The sequence below is a fragment of the Myxocyprinus asiaticus genome, chromosome 17 (genome assembly GCF_019703515.2).
Source record: "Myxocyprinus asiaticus isolate MX2 ecotype Aquarium Trade chromosome 17, UBuf_Myxa_2, whole genome shotgun sequence".
In the NCBI taxonomy this organism is placed as follows: Eukaryota; Metazoa; Chordata; class Actinopteri; order Cypriniformes; family Catostomidae; genus Myxocyprinus; species Myxocyprinus asiaticus.
Window position 1 is genome coordinate 21,109,317 of NC_059360.1, and position 26,488 is coordinate 21,135,804.

Genomic DNA, 26,488 nt, shown 5'->3' on the forward strand with positions numbered 1-26,488 from the left:
GTTAGCATTCACTGCACCAGCTAGGTCTTGCTAGTACTAGCAAGAAAAAAAATCTGATAACTGATTGCCTCAAATTTTTGGAGTTCTGCGCACTAATTAGCATTTACAGTGTGTGCACAATACCAGTGCCTTGTCCTACTTCTCATCCAGTGTGCGAAAGCCAATCGTAGGTTTCCTGTTGGGAAACAAACACCATTTATGTAGATCTAATATTAGTAGCATATAAAATAAATTCGGTGAGGTCTCTCTTTACAATTATTCATTACGAAGGTCTGTTCACACCAAATGTAATGTGACAAAGTAATAACAATGTATATAATATTCGCAAAACATTTTTTGCACCAAAACTTTTTCTGGAGAAAAGTTTGGATGCCTGAATGAATTGTTCAGCTTCTGAACAACTAAATAAATAAAAAAAATCAACCAAACCGGCAAAAAGCAGTCTAAGACCCACATTTGCTCATACAAAACCTTATAAATTAGACCATGACATGAAAGTATAAAATATTCACATATTTTTGCATCAGAACTATCTATGATGTTGAACTATCGTCATTCTTTATATAATATATATATATATATATATATATATATATATATATATATATATATATATATATATATATATATATATAAAAAAAGTTTGGATGCCAAACAATGTTAGGTATCCAAACGTTTTTTTTTTTTTTTTTTTTAAGAGAATGATGATAGTTCAGCATCATAGATAGTTCTGATGCAAAAATATGTGAATGAAAAAAACTGAACTCCGAATACAACGTGTACTTGCATTGTGTTATAAGCACATTTTGGAATGCAAACATGCATGAAATCAAGCTTTCGTTTGTGTTCAGAATCAAAATCAGAATGAGCTTTATTACCAAGTATGCTTACACATACAAGGAATTTGTCTTGGTGACAGGAGCTTCCAGTGTACGACAATACAAATCAGCAACAAGACTTTTAAAAAATAATTAAAATTGAATAAAAAAAATTGATAAATATTGAAAAGAAAAAAGTATATATAGAATACACAATAGACTAATATATATATATATATATATATATATATATACACACACACACACACACACACACACACACACACATACACATATATGAATATATATACATATACATACATACATACATACATACATACATACACACACACACACACACACACACATACACATACGTAGTGCAAATCTAAATACAAATCGGTTATGTATAGTGCAAGGGAATGTAATGGCAGAAGAGGTAGGATGTGTTGGATAATATAAATAGACTAAGCTGTGTATTGCACATTAATTATTGCTCAAAGGGGCAGTTTTAACTGTTCATGAGATGGATAGCCTGGGGGAAAAAACTGTTCCTGTGCCTGACGGTTCTGGTGCTCAGAGCTCTGAAGCGTCAGCCAGAAGGCAACTGTTCAAAAAGGTAGTGGGCAGGGTGAATGGGGTCCAGAGTGATTTTTCCAGCCTTTTTCCTCACTCTGGAAGTGTACAGTTCTTGAAGGGGGGGCAGGGGGCAACCAATAACCCTCTCAGCAGTCTGAACTATCCTTTGTAGTCTTCTGATGTCTGATTTCATAGCTGAACCAAACCAGACAGTTATTGAAGTGCAGAGGACAGACTCAATGACCGCTGAGTAGAACTGTTTCAGCAGCGCCTGTGGCAGGTTGAACCTCCTCAGCTGGCGAAGGGTCTCCCTCTTCAGGTCCTGTGAGATGGTAGTGCCCAGGAACCTGAATGACTCCACTGCTGCCACAGTGCTGTTCAGAATGGTGAGGGGGGTCAATGTTGGGGGGTTCCTCCTAAAGTCCACAATCATTTCCACCGTTTTGAGTGTGTTCAGCTGTATTTGCTCAAATTATTGCACATATTCTGGCCTTCAGTGTAAAGGAATTTATGGAGAAAAAGCTTTTTTCCAAATCAAAGTTGACGTTGTCTCTTTCATGTTTCATTATTTGATCACTATTGAGTAGGACTAAGATGCAACTGTAATTCAATATTAACCTCTCTTTTTAATTATAGTCTTTATCTCTCCCTCTCTCTTTTTCTCCACATCTGTCTTTGTCTGAAAGCCCCTTCAGGGTGTATCCTTAACCAACCCTGCCCTGCTCCTACGCACCAGTGAACACGACACACACTCGCCTCAGTGAACATACACACTGTCCCTCTGAGCGTACACACAAGCCAAACATCACTTCCTCTTCATAGCACAGATAGTGAGCTTCACTCTGGACATCTTTGTCTCTACTTCATACTGCTTTCAACCTTCTACTCTGTATATACTGTACCACATACATGGTGAGAATCGCCAGTCATTGATCGAAATGATATATAATTATAATACTAGGGTCACGATACGCTATATATTGCTTTTCTTATATTTTGCTTAGGGCTGCAACAACTAATCAATAAAATCGACAAAAATCAATAATGAAAATAGTTAATTTTAATCAGTCATTAACTGCATTCATTAATGTTAATGTATATAATATTTCACGAAAACATTTATTAATATATGTATAAATTAACATTAACCAAGATAAATAAATGCTGTAAAATAATCTTTTATTGTTAGTTCATATTAACTATTGTGTAAACTAATGTTAACAAATACAACCCTATCTTAAATTAGTACCACATAATTTTACTGCAATCTTCTTATAATGCAAATATTTCCATTCAGTAAAAAGCTTGTACTTACAGCAATCCTGTAAGTAAATATGTACAACTGTTTTTTTTACAAATAATGTATCATTCATATTGCTGATGTAAGCTACTCTGCATTTTGAAGCTAAATAATTGACATGTCACACAGGAAGTTGTTGAACTACTGAAGTTATTGTATTGAACAGAATCATTTCCTTTTTAAAACATCTGTCATAAAACTACTGAGAGCATTCTAACTCCATAATGGAAAACAAGAGTATGGTAAAGAACACACCCCCACACCCCCCTCTACACACACAAACTTACCATAGACACAAGCACACATGCACTCACAACAATGGAGTGACACTTAAAAAAGAAAAGAAGAAATCAATTATCAATTTATTTATTTTTACATTTTATTAAAATGTAAAAAAAAAATAATAATAATAATATATATCACTTTTAAATTTGATAAATGAATATACATTTAAAACAATTAATTTAATTCATGTTTTAAAACGTAGTAAATATAACAATAAAATAAATGTATAATAATACATTTACAAAAGACATATTGTTATATTTAACTACAAATATAATTAATTTAACATGTCTATTAATTTGTCCATTTAAAGCATCATGTTATTGTGTACAAAAGTAATACAATCTTAAAAACAGCATATTCAAAACATATTCTAAAACCAAAAAGTCAGACCTAAAACAAAACATCTGACAAGATAAAATATAATATATATATTAGACATCTGGGAGATTTATGTGTGTTATCAGGGTAGTGTGTATGCCTGTGTGTTTTAAGAGCTACTACAGAAAAAAGCATTATATATTTAAATGCACAACACTCATAAATAAGGCAACAAGACTCTCCCTATAAGCTCCTGAAGATGTTGTACAGACAGCACCAATGCTATATCAAATTCCAACTGCACACAGTGGCACCTATCTGAGTCCTGCTCCATTCAGAAACCCCACACTAACGTCTCCTGTACTACACCAGAGCACTGTAGCTGTTATAAAACCACAGTGGCTGCTCCATATGCCACAGATCAGGCAAGAACACACTGAAATCACCCCATTCACAAAGCTCCCTGAGTAGGCACAGCTGCCAGGGATTCCCCTGGAGTCTGTCTGGAGCCCTACACTCACATCCACAAATGCACATCAAAACAGACACGTGTACAACAAAACAGAATGGCGCATGAGAGTGGAGAAAGCCAATGCTTACCATGATTTATCCCAATACACAGCAGAATGCTGCCTGGCTCCCATGCGCACTCTAACACATACAGGCACACACACATGCGCGCTACACGCATGTAGCTAGACAGAGTGTAGGAGGGGAAAGAGAGACAGGGAAAAATAAAGAAAGTGTACAAAGTGGAGGATGAGTATAGATCACTGCAATCTAAATTTGGAGGAAATGTAACAACAGACCTGAGTAATGATGTACAGTGTAATAGGATCGACTGCTGTTTGTGGGATGTATTTGTTCTCTAACTCAGATCGTAGTAAGCACAAAGAGGGGGTTGAGAAAGAGACTGAGTGAAGCAGAGTTTCCGCTAAGGAAGTTTGGTGCCGGCCAACTTGTCCGAAAATTATAAAGTTTGCCGGAAAATTGGAAAACAATCTGGTCATCTCATTTCGGTGTTTGTTTTTTGAGCTGTAAACACAATGGACTATGCAAAATAAAGCGATATAGACTAATAATGACACAATTAAGTCAAATGAATGATAAACGGCCATCATGGAATTAGTGTCTAATTTAAAAAAAAACCATTCAACAATGGGGGCAAAACAAAACAACTAAACTGCAATTTGCCACATATCTTTTAGTTTATAAATAACTATTAAAATAATAAATCATTAGATTGTGTCATATAATTTCTCACCTTGGCTACTTTCCTTGGCTTTTTATTTTTATGACTATTTTCTTCCGATTTTTCATAGCACAAAAGCATTTTGCTGCCAAAGTAAAGTCGGGCACGCGGAACGGGAATAACGCAGGCTGCTTTTGCCAGTGTGCTGGATACAACGTGCTGTAGTCATGGATAAGGACTCCGCAAGCTTTGGGAAAGTTTAAACCTCATCTGTCATCATTAGGATGGTGTCACACTGTACAGTTGTGGCATCAACTAAAGAGGATGCTAAAGCATCGTGTTAATATTTTCACCAGACATTCCGCCTGATAATGTTTGAATTTGTTGGACATTAGGACATTTTAACGGTCAAAAACGGATAATTACGGCAAACAGAAACCCTGTAGTGAAGCCAGACGGATCTCACGAGAAAATCTGTGACAGAAAGTCAATTTTTATTTTTTTTAAAAATTGGTCTACATTTTCAGACTTTTCAAACTGCCCCTAGTGGTGGAAGCCGGAACAACAGTCATGCGCAAGCGCACTTTTGTGCAACACGCTGTGCAAGCGCGAGACATGAGCAAACATTCTACGAATGAAACAATTACATTTATATGACATGAAAGGCACAGCGCATCCAATTTTGGGAAACATTTGAGCATTAATTACATTAATATACTCCTAACCCAAACCCTAAACGTAACCCTAACAATAACAGCCCTGATACCAAAACAGTGTTCTTTTACTTATTTCTTTGCATATGTAGTATCTCGCTAGCCGGAGAGTGCAGGCCATTTTCATGGCATACATCCCTTGTCTGGAAATTGGTACATTGGGGCAGAATTTAGGTGGAAAAAAGTTCGGAACAGTGAGTTATCTGACATGAGTCTTATGTCCAAATTTACTATTGCGCTTCCTAATTTCTATTAATATTATTATTTTAATTTACAGTGCATCCGGAAAGTATTCACAGCGCTTCACTTTTTCCACATTTTGTTATGTTACAGCCTTATTCCAAAATGGATTAAATTAATTATTTTCCTCAAAATCCTACAAACAATACCCCATAATGACAACGTGAAAGAAGTTTGTTTGAAATCTTTGCAAATTTATAAAAAAAACAAAACAAAACAAAAAACACACGTACATAAGTATTCACAGCCTTTGCTCAATACTTTGTTGAAGCACCTTTGGCACCAATTACAGCCTCAAGTCTTTTTGAGTATGATGCTACAAGCTTGGCACACCTATTTTTGGGCAGTTTCTCCCATTCTTCTTTGCAGGACCTCTCAAGCTCCATCAGGTTGGATGGGGAGCGTCGGTGCACAGCCATTTTCAGATCTCTCCAGAGATGTTCAATCGGGTTCAAGTCTGGTCTCTGGCTGGGCCACTCAAGGACATTCACAGAGTTGTCCCGGAGCCACTCTTTTGTTATCTTAGCTGTGTGCTTAGGGTTGTTGTCCTGTTGGAAGATGAACCTTTGCCCCAGTCTGAGGTCCAGAGCACTCTGGAGCAGGTTTTCATCAAGGATGTCTCTGTACATTACTGCATTCATCTTTCCCACAATCCTGACTAGTCTCCCAGTTCCTGTTGGTGAAAAACATCCCCACAGCATGATGCTGCCACCACCATGCTTCACTGTAGGGATGGTATTGGCCAGGTGATGAGCGGTGCCTGGTTTCCTCCAGACATGACGCTTGCCATTCAGGCCAAAGAGTTCAATCTTTGTTTCATCAGACCAGAGAATTTTGTTTCTCATGGTCTGAGAGTCCTTCAGGCGGGCTGTCATGTGCCTTTTACTGAGGAGTGGCTTCTGTCTGGCCACTCTACCATACAGGCCTGATTGGTGGAGTGCTGCAGAGATGGTTGTTCTTCTGGAAGGTTCTCCTCTCTCTACAGAGAAACGCTGGAGCTCTGTCAGAGTGACCATAGGGTTCTTGGTCACCTCCCTAACTAACTCTCCCCCGATCGCTCAGTTTGGCCGGGCGGACAGCTCTAGGAAGAGTCCTGGTGGTTCCAAACTTCTTCCATTTACAGATGATGGAGGCCACTGTGCTCATTGGGACCTTCAATGCTGCAGAAATGTTTCTGTACCCTTCCCCAGATCTGTGCCTCGATACAATCCTGTCTCAGAGGTCTACAGACAATTCCTTGGACTTCATGGCTTGGTTTGTGCTCTGACATGCACTGTTAACTGTGGGACCTTATATAGACAGGTGTGTGCCTTTCCAAATCATGTCCAATCAACTGAATTTACCACAGGTGGACTCCAATCAAGTTGTAGAAACATCTCAAGGATGATCAGTGGAAACAGGATGCACCTGAGCTCAATTTTGAGTGTCATGGCAAAGGCTGTGAATACTTATGTACATGTGATTTTTTTTTCGTTTTTTATTTTTAATAAATTTGCAAAGATTTCAAAAAAACTTCTTTCACGTTGTCATTATGGGGTATTGTTTATAGAATTTTGAGGAAAATAATTAATTTAATCCATTTTGGAATAAGGCTGTAACATAACAAAATGTGGAAAAAGTGAAGCGCTTTGAAAACTTTCCGGGTGCACTGAAAATGTCTCCTATATTTGTAGTTAGATTTATATTATTTAACTTTCTTTGCAAGTTACACTATACATTTTTTTTTTTTTTGCATGTTATTTTGCCCGGTTTTATTTATACAAGCTAGGCCGCAAATGCTTTCGCAATACAAAGGTACAAATATTTGTCATGCCAAAAAAGCACCTTAAAACAGAAAGAGAGAGAGGGAGAGAGAGAGCGAGAATGCATTATTACCCCTGTGTTAAGCACACACAAGAAATCTCACTGCCAAGCAGGGTATTACGTAACAGCTGGACGTTCTACAGAGGGAATACAGAGTGTGTGTGTGTGTGTGTGTGTGTGTGTGTGTGTGTGTGTGTTTAAACATAGGGAGTGTGCATTTCCCCTGGCTGTCCTAAATGAGGGGTAATCAATCAAAGTTTCAAGAGGTCCAGTCTCTAAAAGGTTCCCAGAAAAGGTCCAAACAATCAAATGAACAAAATTACATTTTACATGATGTGTGGCTAAGTAATTAAATATAAAAATGTGCATTTCAAGAAAAAGTTCAAGACTGCTGATTGGTCCAGTATGGAAAAGCAAATAATTCAATTCAGTTAAAATGTATCAGTATAAAGCTTTACTAGATTATTATTATTATTTGCAGAAAAAAAACAAAAACATGAAAAATAATTAGATTACTAGAAATAAAGAAAAAGAATTTGCTTACCATATTAGACCAATTAGATTACTAGTGTCTCCTTTTACGTGGGTGTTAACAATTCCTTAGACTGCATTATGTGCACATTATGTGGGAACTGGAAAAACAGAAGTAGATGACTCTAAAAACATCTCTACACTGTGCCGTTGTCATGACATTCAGCACACGTTGTCTGTCCACTGTGCATGAGAAACAACAGCAGATACACTAAACTGATTAAATGGTTCACGGTTTTGATTACTGTGTAAACATGTCACGAAACACACCTTTTCATTGTATAAAAGCTGCTTAAAATTCTCAATTTCTCAGTGAAGAAAAAAACACTACTTTTATAAATATATAGTTCGGGTGGAACCTATTGTGAGTCCATGGAGTGTATTACATATGTGTGTTTTATTTAAAGGGATAGTTCACCCAAAAATGAAAATTCTCTCATCATTTACTCACCCTCATGCCATCCCAGATGTGTATGACTTTCTTACTTCTGCTGAACACAAAGATTTCTAGAAGAATGTTTCAGCTCTGTAGGTCCATACAATACAAGTGAATGGTGGCCAGAACTTTCAAGGTCAAACAAGCACATAAATGCAGCATAAAAGTAATCCATACAACTCCAGTGGTTAAATCCATCCTCAGAAGCGATATGATAAGTGCGGCTGAGAAGCAGATCAATATTTACGTCCTTTTTTACTATAAATCTTCACTTATTTTGTTTTTAGATATTAGCATTCTTCATGCATATTGCCCCCTTCTAGGCAGGGAGGAGAATTTATAGTAAAAATTACTTAAATGTTGATCTGTTTCTCACTCACACTTATCATATCACTTCTGAAGACATGGATTTAACCACTAGAGTCTTATGGATTAATTTTATTCTGCCTTCAAAGTTCTGGTCACCATTCACTTGCATTGTATGGACCTACAGAGCTGAAATATTCTTCTAAAAATCTTCATTTGAGTTCAGCAGAAGAAAGAAAGTCATACACATCTGGGATGACAAGTGGGTGAGTAAATAATGAGAGAATTTTTATTTTTGGGTGAACTAACCCTTTAACTTGTCAGATCTTAAACTGACCCTTAAAACTCTAACTTTTTTAAGGGTGTTTGTACATTTTAATGGGAAATGGGGAAGTCTTGTCTTAAATTGCTTGAAAAAAAAATCGTATGAGGTCTTGAATTCACTTTTCAATTTATTTGGCCCTTCTTTGCACATTGCAGGCCCCTCTACAGCCCCCGTCTTTTATAAATCCTAGAATCACAACTGCAATTACACACACACAATGTACTGTCTGCACATATGCAAATTCTCCACACATTTGTGAAGCTGAAGTGATTCCATGTTTTTTCAGGCCTGTCACTTCTCATGTGCCCAATGTCATGCAGTAGATGTATACATAAAAGCACATGTGTAACAGAGTACACACATATACAGGCACACACTCCACTTTATGTAGTCTATAACTGTTACGCGCCACCTGACACCAATCTTTTGGATCTAACGCCAACCCACTAAACGCTTGTCAAGAAAACAGCAGAATTAAACCCAGCCTGAGGTCACAGCTGAAGCTTGGGGAACTTTATCAGACTTCTGTTTATCACAGGCAATACATATACACCCTGCCACAAAAAGAATGATAAAAAGAGAGGAAAATTATTTCTCTTATATACATCCAGGCCCAACTTTTTAGGTGTCCACTATAGGGAAAGAGAGAAGAGGGGGGAGAGGGAGAGAGAGAGAGTCTGTTGTAACACTCATATAGGGTCATGTCTAGAAGGGATCCTTCTCTCGTAAATCTCGCGAGATTCTTACACTGCGTTCATTTGAAGTCGCAACAAGGAGCACTCGTAAAAGATTATTTTAAATAGTCTGTTTTGATGAACAGTCAATTTTGATGATCAATTCAAGCTCTAAAATAAATATTTCACATAATAAATTTGTTAGCTTTAGCTCTACGTCTGCTACTTTCAGTCTTGAGATATACATAGTTGGTCACTTGAGAAGTACATCAATCAGCTCAATTGTTGAAAGTTTGACTGGGTGATCCGCACCTCAGTGAACCTGTATCTTGAGTGGGGACACATCTGTATGCATTTTCCTTTGCGATTCGAATGGAAAGGAGCACGAGCTGCGGAACACAAACTCAATCTCCATAAGATTTGTTTGACATTTTCCAGTTATAAAAGAGATAAACGTCTTTAATATGTGCCTTAACATGAACTTATGTCAAAATATTACTGTATCCTAGAAACATGGGATGCTATATGAGATTTCAAGAAGACAACAGGATTTCTTAATATAATAATAAGGCAGAAGCTATTTGCACTAAGTGTAAATAGCAACGTCTTTGCACTAAGTGCAAATAGTGTTAGACAGATACTATTTGCACCTCTAATTAAATACTAACAGGGCATCACTGCAGTGTGTTTATTGTGTTTATTTATAGTCCCACAGACACCTAACACCAACCTGTTCCACTGTGAGGAAATCAACCTTTATATTCATTTTATTTATTATTATAAGTAGTATTAAAGAAAAATATTAAGAGTGGAGACAGGAAACAGGATGGGGAAAACTGGGTCAAAAGGAGGATTAGAACCCAGGTCATCCGCATGGAAAAGTCACATTCACACCGTTTTATCACACTTTATCACACGCCATTGTAGAGACAATCAAGAAACAGTTTATCTTTAATTTCTTTGTTTCCACCAGACTAATAGAAATAGTCACTCTATGATAATGATAACAGTAATAATGTTATATTATTGAAGTTCTAATGTTTTCCATCATGAATAAGCTGAGATGCGAGCATAAAGCACAGGCGAAAGCATCTTAACAGAATGCGCATGTGCGAGGAGCTGACGAGAGAGGGATCCCTTCTAGACACGACCCTGATAGCTCATCCCTGCATTTCCATTCAGTCGCCACTAATTACTTACTCACAGTATGTTGACAAAGCTCACACACACAAATTATCTTTGCCACCTTCGTCCCATGAGCTAAAGAGATACACACACACACTGCCTCACTAGCAGGCGAGAAACTCTCTCTAACGCAATGTCTATGGCAACATCGACCAGTGTCGTGTTGTGTCACACCATCATAGCTTGAGTCTGTCTACACTGGAAGTGTCAAAGCTGCAGGTCACCTCAGAATGTTCACTAACAATAACCCAATCTGCTGTAAACTCTAGGATAAATGTCAGCAACAGTTAAATGAAAATAAAGTCTAAAATTCAACTTTATTTCAATGGAAACTCATAATGTTAGTATTACAATTGTTGGAAACAAAAGATGACTTTGATGTAATGGTCAGAACCTATTTAAAATGTGTGCATTGATTACTATTAATTTGACTTGTTACATATGATATTTATGAATAAAATAATTTGATTGTTTTCATTTATTATTTTATTTATAGGAAAAACAAAATGACTAAAGACTAGCAGTGCCAAAAAAATTAAACATGCATTGAAATGCAACACACTGCATCAGACTCTTGCAGTGTAGACAACTCTGTTGTCTCTACAAACGTGTCACATGTGTCCATTGTAAGGAAGTGAGGAACCGAAACGGAAAGATTTCTTCATGTTAAAATCAAAGTATCCTACTGTCACATACTTCAAAATCAAAATGAAAGGTTGCGTAAAACATTTTTTATACAGCACAGAGCAACTACAAGCTAGTGTTCATTAAACATTCACACACGACCCACTCAGTTATCATTTTAGCACTTTTCACTCAGAAGTCAAGATTAAAGTATGATTATGATGTATGAAGTGACCAGATACAAAATGGTTAACTGAAAGTGGAAAAGGTCTCATTTAAACATAGCATCCAAACTCTTCGGAAACCAATGCGAAAAACAGGGTTTCAAAACACAGAAAAAAATCAAAACAGCTACTGAAACTTCAATTGAACGGCTAAAAGAAAAAAATTATTGTTTACCCCCCTGTTCGAAACGTTCATAAAGTCACACATTTGTATCTGAAACAACAAATTTTAACAGCTAGAGCCAGTAAATCAAAAAAGGCAAACTGAAATTCAGCCAGTGTTGAAAGCCTGCCTCTCCTCTCAGACAGCCCAATGACAAGAGTCACTGCTGTCTGAAATGCAAAGCCGTGTGTCAAGGCAGCCAATAAGGTGGCAGCAGATGAAGATCCAGCCATGGAGGATACAAAGTGCATGAAGAAACAGAAAGCTTAGCTTGAGGGGAGAAGGATGGCATGAATAAAGGGAGAAGAGGCGGAGTCTTACTTTGGGGGTGGGGCAGGAGGCAGTGGAGAGACGGGATTGCTGAGCACAAGGAGACTCTGAGGGTGTGGTGCTAAGAGAGGCAGTATCCCGTGGCAACACTTGCACGCCCCGTGAAATTATGGATTCTGGTATCTGTAAATGGAAAAGGAAAGTACATAAGACCACAGAACAGTTTTTTCAGTAAAATTCAGTAAAGCATTGTCAGAATTCGGCATGTTGACTAAAATATTAAAGTTTTTCTGAAGTGCTAAGACACAGTTATTAAAACCTCTGACACATTTCTCAAAAATATAGAATAAGAATCAGAATGAGCTTTATTGCCAAGTATGCTTACATTTATAAGGAATTTGTCTTGGTGACAGAAGCTTCCAGTACACAACAATACAACAAGACAGAGATAATAGTAACAAAAAGCAAAAAACAAAATAGCATATAAAAAAAAAAATAAAAAAAAAGTGAATAGAAAATTTAAGTATATACAGAAATATCCTATATATATATATATATATATATACTACAGGTCAAAAGTTTTGAAACACAATTCATTCTTTATTATAATTTTTTTTTCACATTTTAGAATAATAGTAAAGTCATTAAAACTATGGAATAACATAAATGGAACTATGGTAATTATGTTGTGACTAAACAAAATCCAAAATAAATCAAAACTGTGTTATATTTTAGCATCTTCAAAGTAGTCACCCTTTGCCTAGAATTTGCAGACATGTACTCTTGACATTTTCTCAACCAACTTCTTGAGGTATCACCCTGGGATGCTTTTTAAACAGTATTGAAGGAGTTCCCATCTATGCTGGGCACTTATTGGCTGCTTTTCTTTATTATTTGGTTCAAGTCATCAATTTCAAAAACTTTATTTTTTATTAAATTTTAGTTTTATAATGAAATAAATTAATATGGTGGCACAATTATATTTTTGTCTACAAAACTGATTCCAAACATTTAAGCATATGCCTTCAGATCAAAAGCTTTTCACGATCATGAGAAACATTTCAGTCAAGTGTTTCAAAACTATTGACCGGTAGTATATATATATATATATATATATATATATATATATATATATATATATATATATATATATAGACACACACACACACATACACGTATGTACAATTACAAATCTGTTATACACAGATAGTGCAAGGGAATGTAATGGCAGAAGAGGTAGGATATGTTGGATAAATATAAACAGACTAAGCTGTGTATTGCACATAATTATTGCTCAATGGGACAGTTTTAACTGTTCATGAGATGGACAGCCTGAGGGAAAAAACTGTTCTTGTGCTCAGTGCTCTGTAGTGCCAGCCAGAAGGCAACAGTCCAAAGAGGTAGTGGGCTGGGTGAGTGGGGTCAAGAGTAATTTTTCCTGCCCTTTTCCTCACTCTGGAAGTGTACAGTTCTTGAAGTGTGGGCAAGGGGCATCCAATAATCCACTCAGCAGTCTGAACTGTCCTTTGTATTCTTCTGATGTCCGATTTCATAGCTGAACCAAACCAGACAGTTATTGAAGTGCAGAGGACAGATTCAATGCTGCCGAGTAGAACTGGATTAGCAGCACCTGTGGCAGATTGAACTTCCTCAACTGGCGAAGGAAGTACAACCTCTGCTGGGCCTTTTTCACAATGGAGTCAATGTGGGTCTCCCACTTCAGGTCCTGTGAGATGTAAGAGCCCAGGAACCTGAATGACTCCACTGCTGCCACAGTGCTGTTCAGAATGGTGAGCGGGGTCAATGTTGGAGTGTTCCTCCTAAAGTCCACTATCATCTCCACTGTTATGAGCGTGTTCAGCTCCAGGTTGTTTTGACTGCACCAGACAGCCAGCTGTTCAACCTCCCTTCTGTATGCAGACTCATCGTCATCCTGGATGAGGCCGATGACAGTAGTGTCATCTGCAAACTTCAGGAGCTTGACAAAGGGGTCCTTGGCTGTGCAGTCATTTGTGTACAAGGAGAAGAGTAGTGGGGAGAGCACACATCCCTTGGGGGCACCAGTGCTGACTGTACAGGTGCTGGAAGTGAATTTCCCCAGTCTCACTAACTGCTGCCTGTCTGTCAGAAAGCTGGTGATTCACTGACAGATAGAGGTGGGAACAGAGAGTTGGTTTAATTTAGTCTGGAGAACAGCTGGGATGATGGTTTTGAAAGAAGAACTGTCCACAAAAAGGATCCTTGCATATGTCCCTGGTCTGTCCAGATGTTGCAGGATATGATGCAATCCCAAGTTGACTGCATCATCCACAAACCTGTTTGCTCGATAAGCAAATTGAAGGGGATACAGAAAGGGTCCAGTGATGTCCTTCAGGTGGGCCAACACCAGTCTCTCAAATTACTTCATGACCACAGACGTCAGAGCGATGGGTCTGTAGTCATTAAGTCCTGTGATTTTGGGTTTCTTTGGGACAGGGATGATGGTGGAGCGTTTGAAGAAGCAGGGAACTTCACACTGCTCCGGTGAGCTGTTGAAGAACTGTGTGAATATGGGGGCCAGCTGGTCAGCACAGGATTTTAGACAAGTGGGTGAAACACCATCTTGGCCCTGTGCTTTCCTTGTCTTTTGTTTCCGGAAGTCCCGGCACACATCCTCTTCACAGATCTTAAGTGCAGGTTGAGTAGCAGGAGGGGGGAGGAGGGTGGTTGCAGGAGGTGTTGATGTTTGTGTGAAGGTCAGTTTGGGTCTGGGGTGTGAGAATGGGCTTTTCAAATCTACAGTAAAACATGTTCAGGTTGTCAGCCAGTTGTTGATTCCCTACAGTGTTGGGTGATGGTGTTCTGTAGTTAATAATGTCTTTCGGGGTTCTCCACACTGATGCAGGATCGTTAGCTGAAAACTTGTTTTTCTGCTTCTCAGAGTAGCTTATTTTAGCCACTCTAATCTCTTTTGTCAGTGTGTTCCTGGCCTGATTGTACAAGATTGTATCCCCACTTCTGTAAGCCTGATAAAGCTGCCTGAGTTTTACTGTAAACCATGGTTTGTCATTGTTGAATGTAAAATAAGTCCTAGTAGAAATGCACATATCCTCACAGAAAATGATATATGATGTAACAGTATCTGTGAGCTCATCCAGATTGGTGTCTGTAGCTTCAAAAACACTTCAATCAATGCAGTCAAAGCAGGCTTGTAGTTCCATCTCTGCTTCATTGGTCCATCTTTTTACAGTCTTTACTACAGGTTTAGCTGATTAAAGTTTCTGCCTGTAGGTCAGAAGAAGATGAACCAGACAGTAATCAGAGAGTCCCAGAGTGATATGCATCCTTTAATGTTGTGTAACAGTGATCCAGTATATTTCTGTCTCTGGTGGGGCATGCAATGTGCTGTCTGTATTTTGGCAGATCACGGGTGAGATTGGCTCTGTTAAAATAGCCAAGAATAATAATAAGTGAGTCCGGGTATTGTTGTTGTTTCGTGTCTGTGATCTGATCAGCCAGCTGTTGCAGCGCTGCGCTCACACTCGCTTGGAGGAATATAAACACTCACCAGAATAAACGAGCACAATGCCCATGGTGAGTAGAAAGGCTTACAGCTGATAAAGAGTGCTTCCAAATTAGGACAGCACATCTTCTTTAACATTGTTACATCTGTACACAAACTTTCACTGATGTAAAAGCATGTTCCACCGCCTCTCGTTTCCCCCATTAACTCCGCAATGCGATCTGCTCTGAACAGCTGAAAGCCCGGCAGATGTAACGCGCTGTCCGGAATGGCTTCACTCAGCCAGGTTTCTGTGAAGCACAAGGCAGCAGAGTTTGAAAATGCCTTGTTTGTATAGGAGAGATGTAGTTCGTCCGTTTTGTTAGGAAGAGAGTGTGGATTCGCTAGATGAATACTTGGCAATGCTGTTCGAAAGCCACACTGTCGAAGCCTGACCAGCGCATCGGCTCGCTTCCCTCACTTGCGTCTCATAGCGCACTTGAACAACACAGCTGCGCCTCTGACTAAAAAGTCCAGCAAAACGTTCAAATAGTCAAAAACTGGGAAAAGATTGTCTGATATGTGCTGCCGAATGTTAAGCAGTTCGTCCCTGGTAGAACTGATTGGAAAAAAATTACTAAAACACAGGAAAAACAAACAAAAACAACAAAAGAATTGGAGAGCTCCACACCGAGGCAGCCATCCGCAGCACCATCTTGTATCGTGTATATAAGCACAAAATCAAAACTACACACCTCAAACTTCTAAGACAAAATGAAACACTCTATTGAAAACTATAATACCTTTAATTTAGGGCTGGGAAATATATTTTCTGCAATTAATAATTGACTGTTTAATGCATGAAAAAATGAACACAGAATCAGTTTTTCCCCACTTCCTGTGGCTAAAATTGCCATATATAATAGAAATGGGACGATATATCGAATTTTGATAAATTGTGAACCAAAAAATGAATGACGAATCATATCGTGGCATAACTCAATATTTCGAAATTTGCAACATTGTTTTCTGTCCATGTTTTCATACATGAAATGACACATAAAACATCATAATCTCTCTATTGCTTGATTTAAACCCTGCTGCGCTTTTTCCTACACTGTTTACAAGGTTCACACAAGGTCCTTGAAGTGCTTGAATTCAGCTTTTAAAAATGTAAGTATTAAGGAATACCTGGAAGATCACCTTGTTTAGATGTAAAGTGCTTGAGATTAAAGCAGATCGTTTCCTCTGTGTAATGTGTGTCCATCAAAGATGAGGCAACTCCACTTTCATTGAATAATGTGTCTTAATATTCTTTCTGTTCTTTACAGTCAGATAACAAACTAAAAAGTAATATTAATATTTATCTTACAGAGCATGGATGCAGTAAAGAAACCGAGAGATTTTCGTTGATGTTTGCTGAACCAGAAAACTATGATCCGCTCATTGAACCCTTAAAGTGACAGTACCTTTTTAGCGTTTCTTACACAAATTAATGTAAATTCAACGTTTTAACTTGTAAATTGTACACATTATTTCAAACAGTGATAACTCATCAATATTATATATACAATTTCATGATATTATATTAATTCGTATAATGTAGAATTTTTTTTATTTTTACAAAGTAAAATTTTTATTATAATAATGATGACAAACACTTTCACATACTTTTATCAGGATAGGTTTTGTTCAGTTATATTGCTTTTTCTGCAGCATGAATGTAGCCCACTATTTTTGAAACCTTATTTGTTTGTGATTTTTTCTTGTAGAGAAAGGTATATGAGAAACTCATATTTATATTGTGTATTAAAATAACTTTATTTAGATGAGAAATTATTATGAGCATTTTGCTCAAACATTTTTTTTTTCAGAAAATAAAAAATTTTCTGTATTATTTTGTCATTTAAGTGTTATTATATTGAATCGAGATAATATCAAATCATGAACCTCATATCGTATATAGAACCGAATTGTGAGATAACCATATCTTCCCATCCCTAATATATAATAATAGAAAGTAATTGTTTTGAGGTTTTAAACTTCAGCATTCAATTTCTTTTAAATCTATATATATATAGTCTAATAATGCATTAGCAATTTACACTTTTCTTGCTGATAAAGCTTGAAATGAATTGAATCTGCCCATTTGATCCTTCTATTAAAAAAGTCCAGTGAAAAATGCCAGAAGATTTTGCCCAACATTTAATTAAAGCTTGTCCATTGATTTTATGTCATGTATAAACATACTTGTATCAAAGATTTATACCTTTAAAAATTTGTCAAAGGCCACGTCCACAATAATATGTTTTCATGCATCCTTTTCTCTAAGTTTTGGCCTTCCATCCACACTGAGACAGTATTTTTGACCGTGAAAACGAAGCTTTTCGAAAACGCTCTCCCAAGTGGATATATTTGAAAATGCAATCTTCACGTTGTAGTGTGGACAGGGAAAATGGAGATGTATGGACGTATTTGTTGTCATCTGAAGCAGTCATGTGATCCATACAACCCAAAACAATCAAGATGGTGGCCCATGGTGTAGCAGTATTGTTGTGTCTGTTATTCACTTTGATAACATGTTAAAGATAAATGTTTCATTGTACAACCTTCACAATGCAGTTTACTTAGAATTGCTGTCCAACGATGGAACAAGAGGACAATTGCATTTCAGACCGTACACGGAAAAGTGTTTTTTCACATGCGCAGTAAGTCGATTTAAGTATTTTCATACGTTTCAGTGTGGACGAGCAACTTCTGGAAAAGGCTTGAAAACCACAGTGTGGACAGAGAGCGTTTGGAAAATGAAAACACCGTTTTCAAATGTATCCAAATTAATGTGGACGTAGCCCAACTCTATCTGCCAAAACATTTACATTTTAACATCTTTATATTTAAATAATTGTAATAAATGATGACTAACCAATTTCTTTCAAATTTTTTTGAGACAAAGTATAAAGTAAATAAATGTATAATTTAATTTTAATGTTTGTTTTAATGTACCACGATTAATCAGGATTAATCACAGTAAACTGAGTGAATAATTAGTTTAAATGTTTTAATTGATTCACAGCCCTCCTTTAAAGAGCACCTATTATGGTTTTTAAACGTGCCTAATTTTGTTTTAAAGGTCTCATTCTGTAGATTTACATGCATCCAAGGTCAAAAAACACTTTAATTTGCTCAATTTAAATTGCAGCATTACCTTTTTTTCCCCAGTGTCAAAATTGACTCGTTCAATGATCCGTTCTAAAGGATTTATTATAAACTCCTCCTTTCAGAGAGCCTACTCTGCTCTGATTGGTCAGATGTCCCAGTCTGTTGTGATTGGTCTACCGCTTAGTGTAGTGTTTGGGGGTGGGTCAAAGCTGTTCGTGAGCAGCCAATGAAGACCAGAGGCGGGTTTTTTGTTACCAAATTACGTAGGTTAGTACAGGAAGGAAGTCTGGAATTACTAACGACTCGTTTCAGGTGTTCAGAATCGGTTCTTTCTTTTGGGAGTCAATAACTCCATATTTCGTGCACTTTGATTTTTGAAACTTTGCAGACCTTTTTACATTCACAGACAGCTATATAACACACTACATGAAAGGTAATATTTGAAAAATTCTCTTTAATCTAATTAAAATGTGGAAAATGGTGTTATGGTTTGATATCGAGGAAAAACTGTAAGATGATGTTTTAATGATAATGTAACACAGGATTTATATACTTTATAAGGTGTATATGTAAAGTCAATTTTTTTTAAAACCAAGCAAGATTGATTGCACAGCCATTAGGTCATTCATCATGTTATTGACGCAATTCAATGTATACCGCTATTTAAGTTAGCCAATAATAAGTGAGGTCATTTAAATAGGACTCAACAGGCAAAAACAGGCTGTTTAATTCTAAGCATCAGAGAGGGGTGGCATATGGTCATATACAACTAAATTACCAATTTTTGGTGCTATTATTAGAGGACTTCAGGGTAAAAGAAATAATACAGAACAGGCTATAGGATTAATGTCTATAGAAGGAATCAATGCACCTTCACTAAGAACATCATAACTTATACAGAGTGATTCTTTTTTTTTTTTTTTTTTTTTTTTACTGTAGTCAGGACTGAGTCTTACTTCATCTCACTGCCTTTGATCCAGCAGGCAAGTCTCCGTGTAGTACCAAACTGCAGCTCTGCTCTCTGGGAGCAGTGCAGTGGGATTAAGAGGGAGTCTGATGGGCAGAAGGGCGAAGAGCACAGGGATCTTCCACAGTAATGCTGGGGCTTAACGGAGCGCTAATTAACACTAGGGCTAAATCAAGGCCTCACAGGAAAGAGCAGCTCCGCAAGCGCTTTAATTACCAGCACGGAAGCTAACCCTGCTCTAATAATAGCACTCAAATCAACCTCTGCCTTCCCACAAGACACGTACTACGAGCGCTCCCTGTGGAGAACACGGTAATGCCAACCTGCACGACCCCATTATAATTTCAAAATAAAGTGAGCTAATACAGGATACATTTTCAATGCTCTGTTATCAGGAGAAAAGCTTTACAAGACATGGCAAGGCTGAATAACAATAAAAATATTTCTTACCAGAGAATAAACTGATAAAAGGCAATATACTCAATATCAAATGTGATTTTCAGTCCAAAAGCATTGCAGTGCTGTTATACTAAGTATCAGCACTCTTGGAATCCTGCTTGTCTAATCAGATCAGATCTAAACTAATTCTTGTATAATATAAGCTGAATAGTCTATCCACGAAATGTACAACATCAAATCAACCAATCACAACTTGCTTGTGAAATTTCAGCTCTCTCATTGGTTGGCTCTAAAACTGGATGTTCAAAAGGCCAATGAAATAGTAGGAGATGTGAATGTGGGAGGGGAGGTAAGTGGGTGTGGCTTACCATGTCGCTGCAGGAGCAGGTGAAATGGGAGGGAATGGAGGTGGGCGGGATGGAGGCACTCAAGGGCTGCCCACCTTTTGCCATGACAACAGCATGACTGGGACGAGACTTCATGCTCTGATGATAAACATGAGACATATGACAAAAGACTTAACACAGACACATTACACATGGATGACAGGAACATCAAGGACACGAGAAGATGAAAAAGAGAACAACAATTGTTTGTGAGACAGACGAAAGTTAGCTATCTGATATGTTGATACCGTATAAATACATATCAGTGCATCAAGCCAGACTTGGATACACTACATGGATAAAAGTATTTAGACACCTGTACAACACAGCCATGTGTGCTTGTTGAACATTACATTTTAAAACATTGGTGTTGATGAACATTTCTACACATGATTTGCTGTGTTTTTAAGCAGAAGCTGCCCAGATCATTTTTGTTACTCTGAAATTAGCATGACTGTAGGGTCACATATTACATTTTAATAATAATGTATATAAAAAGCATTTCTTTATACACTAACCACGCACAATCTAGTTTAAGCAGGTGCAATCAGTGGTAAAACAGAAATGCTAATACAAAAGTTATAGCATTACAAACATAATTTATCCTAGTGTACAAAAACGTCTCCAAGTGTCCAAAAGCCTCTCCAAACAAATAAAACATAACAATTGGATATAATAACTAATTACACATGCAAACACAATAATGACTAAAGGTTTGCATAGCATGCAGACATTATTTTAGAAATGAGATTTCACAGAATGAGTTTCATTCTTTGCCATTTGAGTCATCATTGAATCTGTGTCAGGTACTTGGCGCCATCTCCTGGTAGCCATATGTAACAGTCAATCACATGTCTCTCTGCCCAAATATGGATGACTTTTGCATCAATCTGAACACAATCCGATTGGTTTAGCGTTCCATGACACTACATAATTTCCGATGACGTCATCTGATCCAGGAAAGCTACCATACAGTGCATCCGGAAAGTATTCACATCGCTTCACTTTTTCCACATTTTGTTATGTTACAGCCTTATTCCAAAATGGATTAAATTAATTATTTTCCTCAAAATCCTACAAACAATACCCCATAATGACAACGTGAAAGAAGTTTGTTTGAAATCTTTGCAAATTTATTAAAAAAAAAAAAACGAAAAAAAAAATCACATGTACATAAGTATTCACAGCCTTTGCTCAATACTTTGTTGAAGCACCTTTGGTACCAATTACATCCTCAAGTCTTTTTGAGTATGATGCTACAAGCTTAGCACACCTATTTTTGGGCAGTTTCTCCCATTCTTCTTTGCAGGACCTCTCAAGCTCCATCAGGTTGGATGGGGAGCGTCGGTGCACAGCCATTTTCAGATCTCTCCAGAGATGTTCAAGTCTGGGCTCTGGCTGGGCCACTCAAGGACATTCACAGAGTTGTCCCGTAGCCACTCCTTTGTAATCTTGGCTGTGTGCTTAGGGTCGTTGTCCTGTTGGAAGATGAACCTTCGCCCCAGTCTGAGGTCCAGAGCGCTCTGGAGCAGGTTTTCATCAAGGATGTCTCTGTACATTGCTGTATTCATCTTTCCCTCGATCCTGACTAGTCTCCCAGTTCCTGCCACTGAAAAACATCCCCACAGCATGATGCTGCCACCATCATGCTTCACTGTAGGGATAGTATTGGCCAGGTGATGAGCGGTGCCTGGTTTCCTCCAGACATGACGCTTGCCATTCAGGCCAAAGAGTTCAATCTTTGTTTCATCAGACCAGAGAATTTTGTTTCTCATGGTCTGAGAGTCCTCCAGGCGGGCTGTCATGTGCCTTTTACTGAGGAGCGGCTTCTGTCTGGCCACTCTACCATACAGGCCTGATTGGTGGAGTGCTGCAGAGTTGGTTGTTCTTCTGGAAGTTTCTCCTCTCTCCACAGAGAAATGCTGGAGCTCTGTCAGAGTGACCATCAGGTTCTTGGTCACCTCCCTGACTAAGGCCCTTCTCCCCCGATCGGTCAGTTTGGCCGGGCGGCTAGCTCTAGGAAGAGTCCTGGTGGTTCCAAACTTCTTCCATTTATAGATGATGGAGGCCACTGTGCTCACTGGGACCTTCAATGCTGCAGAAATTTTCTGTACCCTTCCCCAGATCTGTGCCTCGATACAATCCTGTCTCGGAGGTCTACAGACAATTCCTTGGACTTCATGGCTTGGTTTGTGCTCTGACATGCACTGTTAACTGTGGGACCTTATATAGACAGGTGTGTGCCTTTCCAAATCATGTCCAATCAACTGAATTTACCACAGGTGGACTCCAATCAAGTTGTAGAAACATCTCAAGGATGATCAGTGGAAACAGGATGCACCTGAGCTCAATTTTGAGTGTCATGGCAAAGGCTGTGAATACTTATGTACATGTGATTTTTTTCGTTTTTTATTTTTAATAAATTTGCAAAGATTTCAAACAAACTTCTTTCACGTTGTCATTATGGGGTATTGTTTGTAGAATTTTGAGGAAACTAATGAATTTAATCCATTTTGGAATAAGGCTGAAACAAAATGTGGAAAAAGTGAAGCGCTGTAAATACTTTCCGGATGCACTGTATTTTATTAGCCAGATTGCAAGATTCCAGATAGACAGATGCAGTGTTCACATTGTGCTTCGTCTCAATTATCTAATGATCTATGCATTCGATTACCTTGTGTGTGGGCTTGTTTGAAAGATAATTGCCTCTTCTAAGAAATGGTATGTGATATTTCATGTTCTATTTAATTTTTCGTAAAGTTGTAAGTGAAAACACGGCATATAATCAACACCTGTTTACATGAAACAAATGTCAAAGACAACTCTGGTTGTATTCTGCTCTTTGAGAACTTTCCAACAACATATGACACATGGATATTTAATGAGTTTGATGTTTTTACTGATTACAATAACATTTTTAATAAATTATCACAACAGAACACTCAATTTGTCTGCAAATTTCAAAGCACTTGTTCAGTTTTGGTCATAATGCCTAAATGCATTGTAAAGCAGGGCTTCTAAACTTTTAAATGATACCTATTTTGTGTTAGTCTAGACTCCAGTTATTACAGTGGGCCACCACCTGCAGGACCATCTGAGCTTAAAGGGTTAAAAGAGATGTTTGTGTACACTCTATATCGATCATGGTGGTACAATTCATCAAATAATGACCAAATGATGGTGAAGACTGTTATAACTAGTGATAGACTGATATATCAGCCAGGCCAATTAATCAGCCGATATTTGTCCATTTTGTGATTATCGGCATTGCCAGATAACAGCATTAGCTTGGCTGATTAACAAGAGTGTTTTTTTCCCCTTTGTGTCCGTTCTGTGTACATGTTTATCAGCTGCATTTAATATCAGCTATCCTGCTCTCTAGATATCGAATCGGCCATTGAAAAACCCATATCGGTCAACCACTAGTTATAACCTGGCATATTTCCAGATGTGTGGCTTTGTCAATCGCACTTTCAGCATGTTAATTAGATGATTCAGTTGTCCAGATCACAGTAGTGGAGTGATGCTGTACAGTCCCAGAAGAGTGAGCCAGATCGCGGTGGTTTTCCACAACCTCTGCTCTATAGTGCTCAGAAATAGTGGTCAACCGATATGGGTTTTTTAATGGCAGATTTCGATATCCAGAGAGCAGGGTGGCCGATAGTCCGATACAGTGCCGATATATACGACAATTTAATAAAGTAAATAACAAACATAAAATTGCTAAAAATAATTTAGCACTATATTTACTTAATTTCACACAAAAAAATAATATTGTATTTTAAATGGTAGATAGCAGTTTATTCAGATTTCTCTTTAGTCACAAAATTTTAGTAATTTATTTGCACATGAAGAAATTGTTCATATATTAGGAAGAAGGAAATAACAGTACACACAGTAGTCAAGTCCCATGGATGGCATGCCCATGTTAGCAGTCGCATTTACTGAATCAAACCAATTGTACATACAGTGCATAGTGAATAAGACATTTACTTATAGCGCACGTGAAGCGCTTTTACGTTTGGCTGCATCTGAAAACATAGGCAGCTGACTTGCAACCTTGCTGCCTAATCAGTTAATGGCTTAACTGACAGCTGTTTTGAATGAATGGAACTCTTAAGGAAACTGGTCTCTGAACAGTTTGAAAAGCACCTTATTTTCATCGTACCTCCGTATACAGCCTCCGGAGGTAGCATTTTCTGGTTTCGGACGCAGCCTTAAAGTTGAACTCACGCACTCGTGTGGATCCAGCATGAGCAGCAGCAATCTAATGACAGTTTAAATGGCCTGGATCGCTTACTTGGATTGTCACAGACGGAAAGTCATGATTTGTGAATGAGAGGAACTTTTGATTCTGGCTGATAGAATATGCACTTCAGAGGAAGATATTAGATGAGTGCTTGACGGGAAGAAAACTAGAGGTGGGGAAAAAAAAATTATTCACTTAACTATCGCAATTTTTATTTTATTTTTTACGATTGTGAAATAGATTTTTTTTATTCCAAAATCAATAAAATTCATATTCAATTGCTTTCTTTTAGTCTTTGCTTATAGACGAGGTGGAGAGACATTACCGCATTTATTCCAGTAGAGGGCGAAAAGTATGTTTTCATCTATGAGTATTACGTGACGTCATATCCGTTTCAAGCGGATGCGAGAAAGCAAGAAAAATGGCGGACGGTCAGAGATCTGCGGGGATACGACCTGCCCCCTCACATTTTAAATCTAAAGTATGGAAACACTTTGGAATTTACACATTACCAGGAAATGCAGAGCTAGACATGACTAATTCGGTATGCAAACTCTGTCATGCACTGGTACCGTATTGTACCAACATGAGTGCCCATCTTGCTTGACACCATCCAGAGCTAAATGTGGAGTTAGCCAAACAACCTGTAGCAGCAGCAAGCCAACAGACTCTGGATGGGACAATGAATAAACAACCCAGAGGTACAGACAAAGCAAAATGCAATAAAAGTCAATTGCTCTTTTTATCTGCAATGACCTTCGTCCATATAGCGTGGTGGAAAATACAGGTTTTTGAACACATTTGAGCCACGGTACTTTATACAATCAGCTGTAGCACTTTCCTTCAAAATGTATTTTATTTACCAAATATACAGTACTGTATGATGCTCCTGAAATATAACTCAGAAAGATGTGATGCATTGTTTTTGTAAATCTGACTCATAATATACAGTCTCTATAAGTGTATGATTCAACTTTTTTCCATGGTCTAGTGTTAAAAAAAACAAACAAAAATTGCAATAAATTGTAATATCGAATCGCAATACTTGTAGAATCACAATTCTTAAGAAAAGCAATATGTATCGAATCGGCACCCAAGTATCGTGATAGTATCAAATCAGGAGATAAGCGTATCGTGCCAGCCCTAAAGAAAATGCTGGATTTACGTGAGGTTCGTGAATGACATCTTTTTAAACGAGATATCTGCATATTTGCAGACGGTTAATAATAGAAGTTTTTATATACTGAAGTTTTATTGATATTTGCATTATATCATTCGAAAAGTTACAGGGAACTGTTGAGGAGAGACTGGTAGAATACGTTCCACAGAATGCTGGATCTGCTCAAGTTGTGTGAGGTTGGTTTATTACATCTGTTTAAATGAGATATGCACATATTTGCAGACAGTATATGATATAAGTTTTATTGATATTTGCCTTTTTATCATTAGACAAGACAGTTAAAAGTTACATGGAACTGTTGAGGAGAGAGAGGGAGAATGAAACAGGCAAGCATTTCAACAATATGAGCTCAAACGCATCTCTGATATGTGGACCGTATAAATGAGACCGTGTTGCACACCGGTCTATTATTGCAGTAACACGATGGCACGTAACAACAAAACGAACCGTGACTGGTCGTTTACATGTCTCAGTCGCTTCACATGCAAGCAGTCTTCGGCGATATATCGGTCGACCATCCGCAATTTCAGAACTGCAATGTACAAATTGCGTTCAGCACAGATTTTATGGGCATGTTTGCGCCGTTGAATTATGATCTGCATAATTCCTTTAGTGAATCGTGTGCTAAACCAGCATAGACAGCGCATGCTAATAAATGCAACTTTTACTGGGTGCATT

At 37.8% G+C, this 26,488-nt stretch overlaps 1 protein-coding gene across 5 annotated transcripts in view; it reads right to left on the reverse strand.

The window, feature by feature from the left end:
* LOC127455152 (gephyrin) overlaps positions 1-26,488 on the reverse strand; it is a 129,998-nt gene that overhangs the window by 38,090 nt on the left and 65,420 nt on the right. For 3 of the 5 annotated variants that reach the window (XM_051722777.1, XM_051722775.1, XM_051722774.1), the window contains exons 8-9: positions 20,364-20,480; positions 12,041-12,172 (exon numbers count right to left, since the gene is read on the reverse strand). In XM_051722777.1, coding sequence (XP_051578737.1) covers positions 12,041-12,172; positions 20,364-20,480 — 249 coding nt within the window. The remainder of the gene's footprint in view (positions 1-12,040; positions 12,173-20,363; positions 20,481-26,488) is intronic. The other 2 variants (XM_051722778.1, XM_051722776.1) reach the window with 1 other exon arrangement.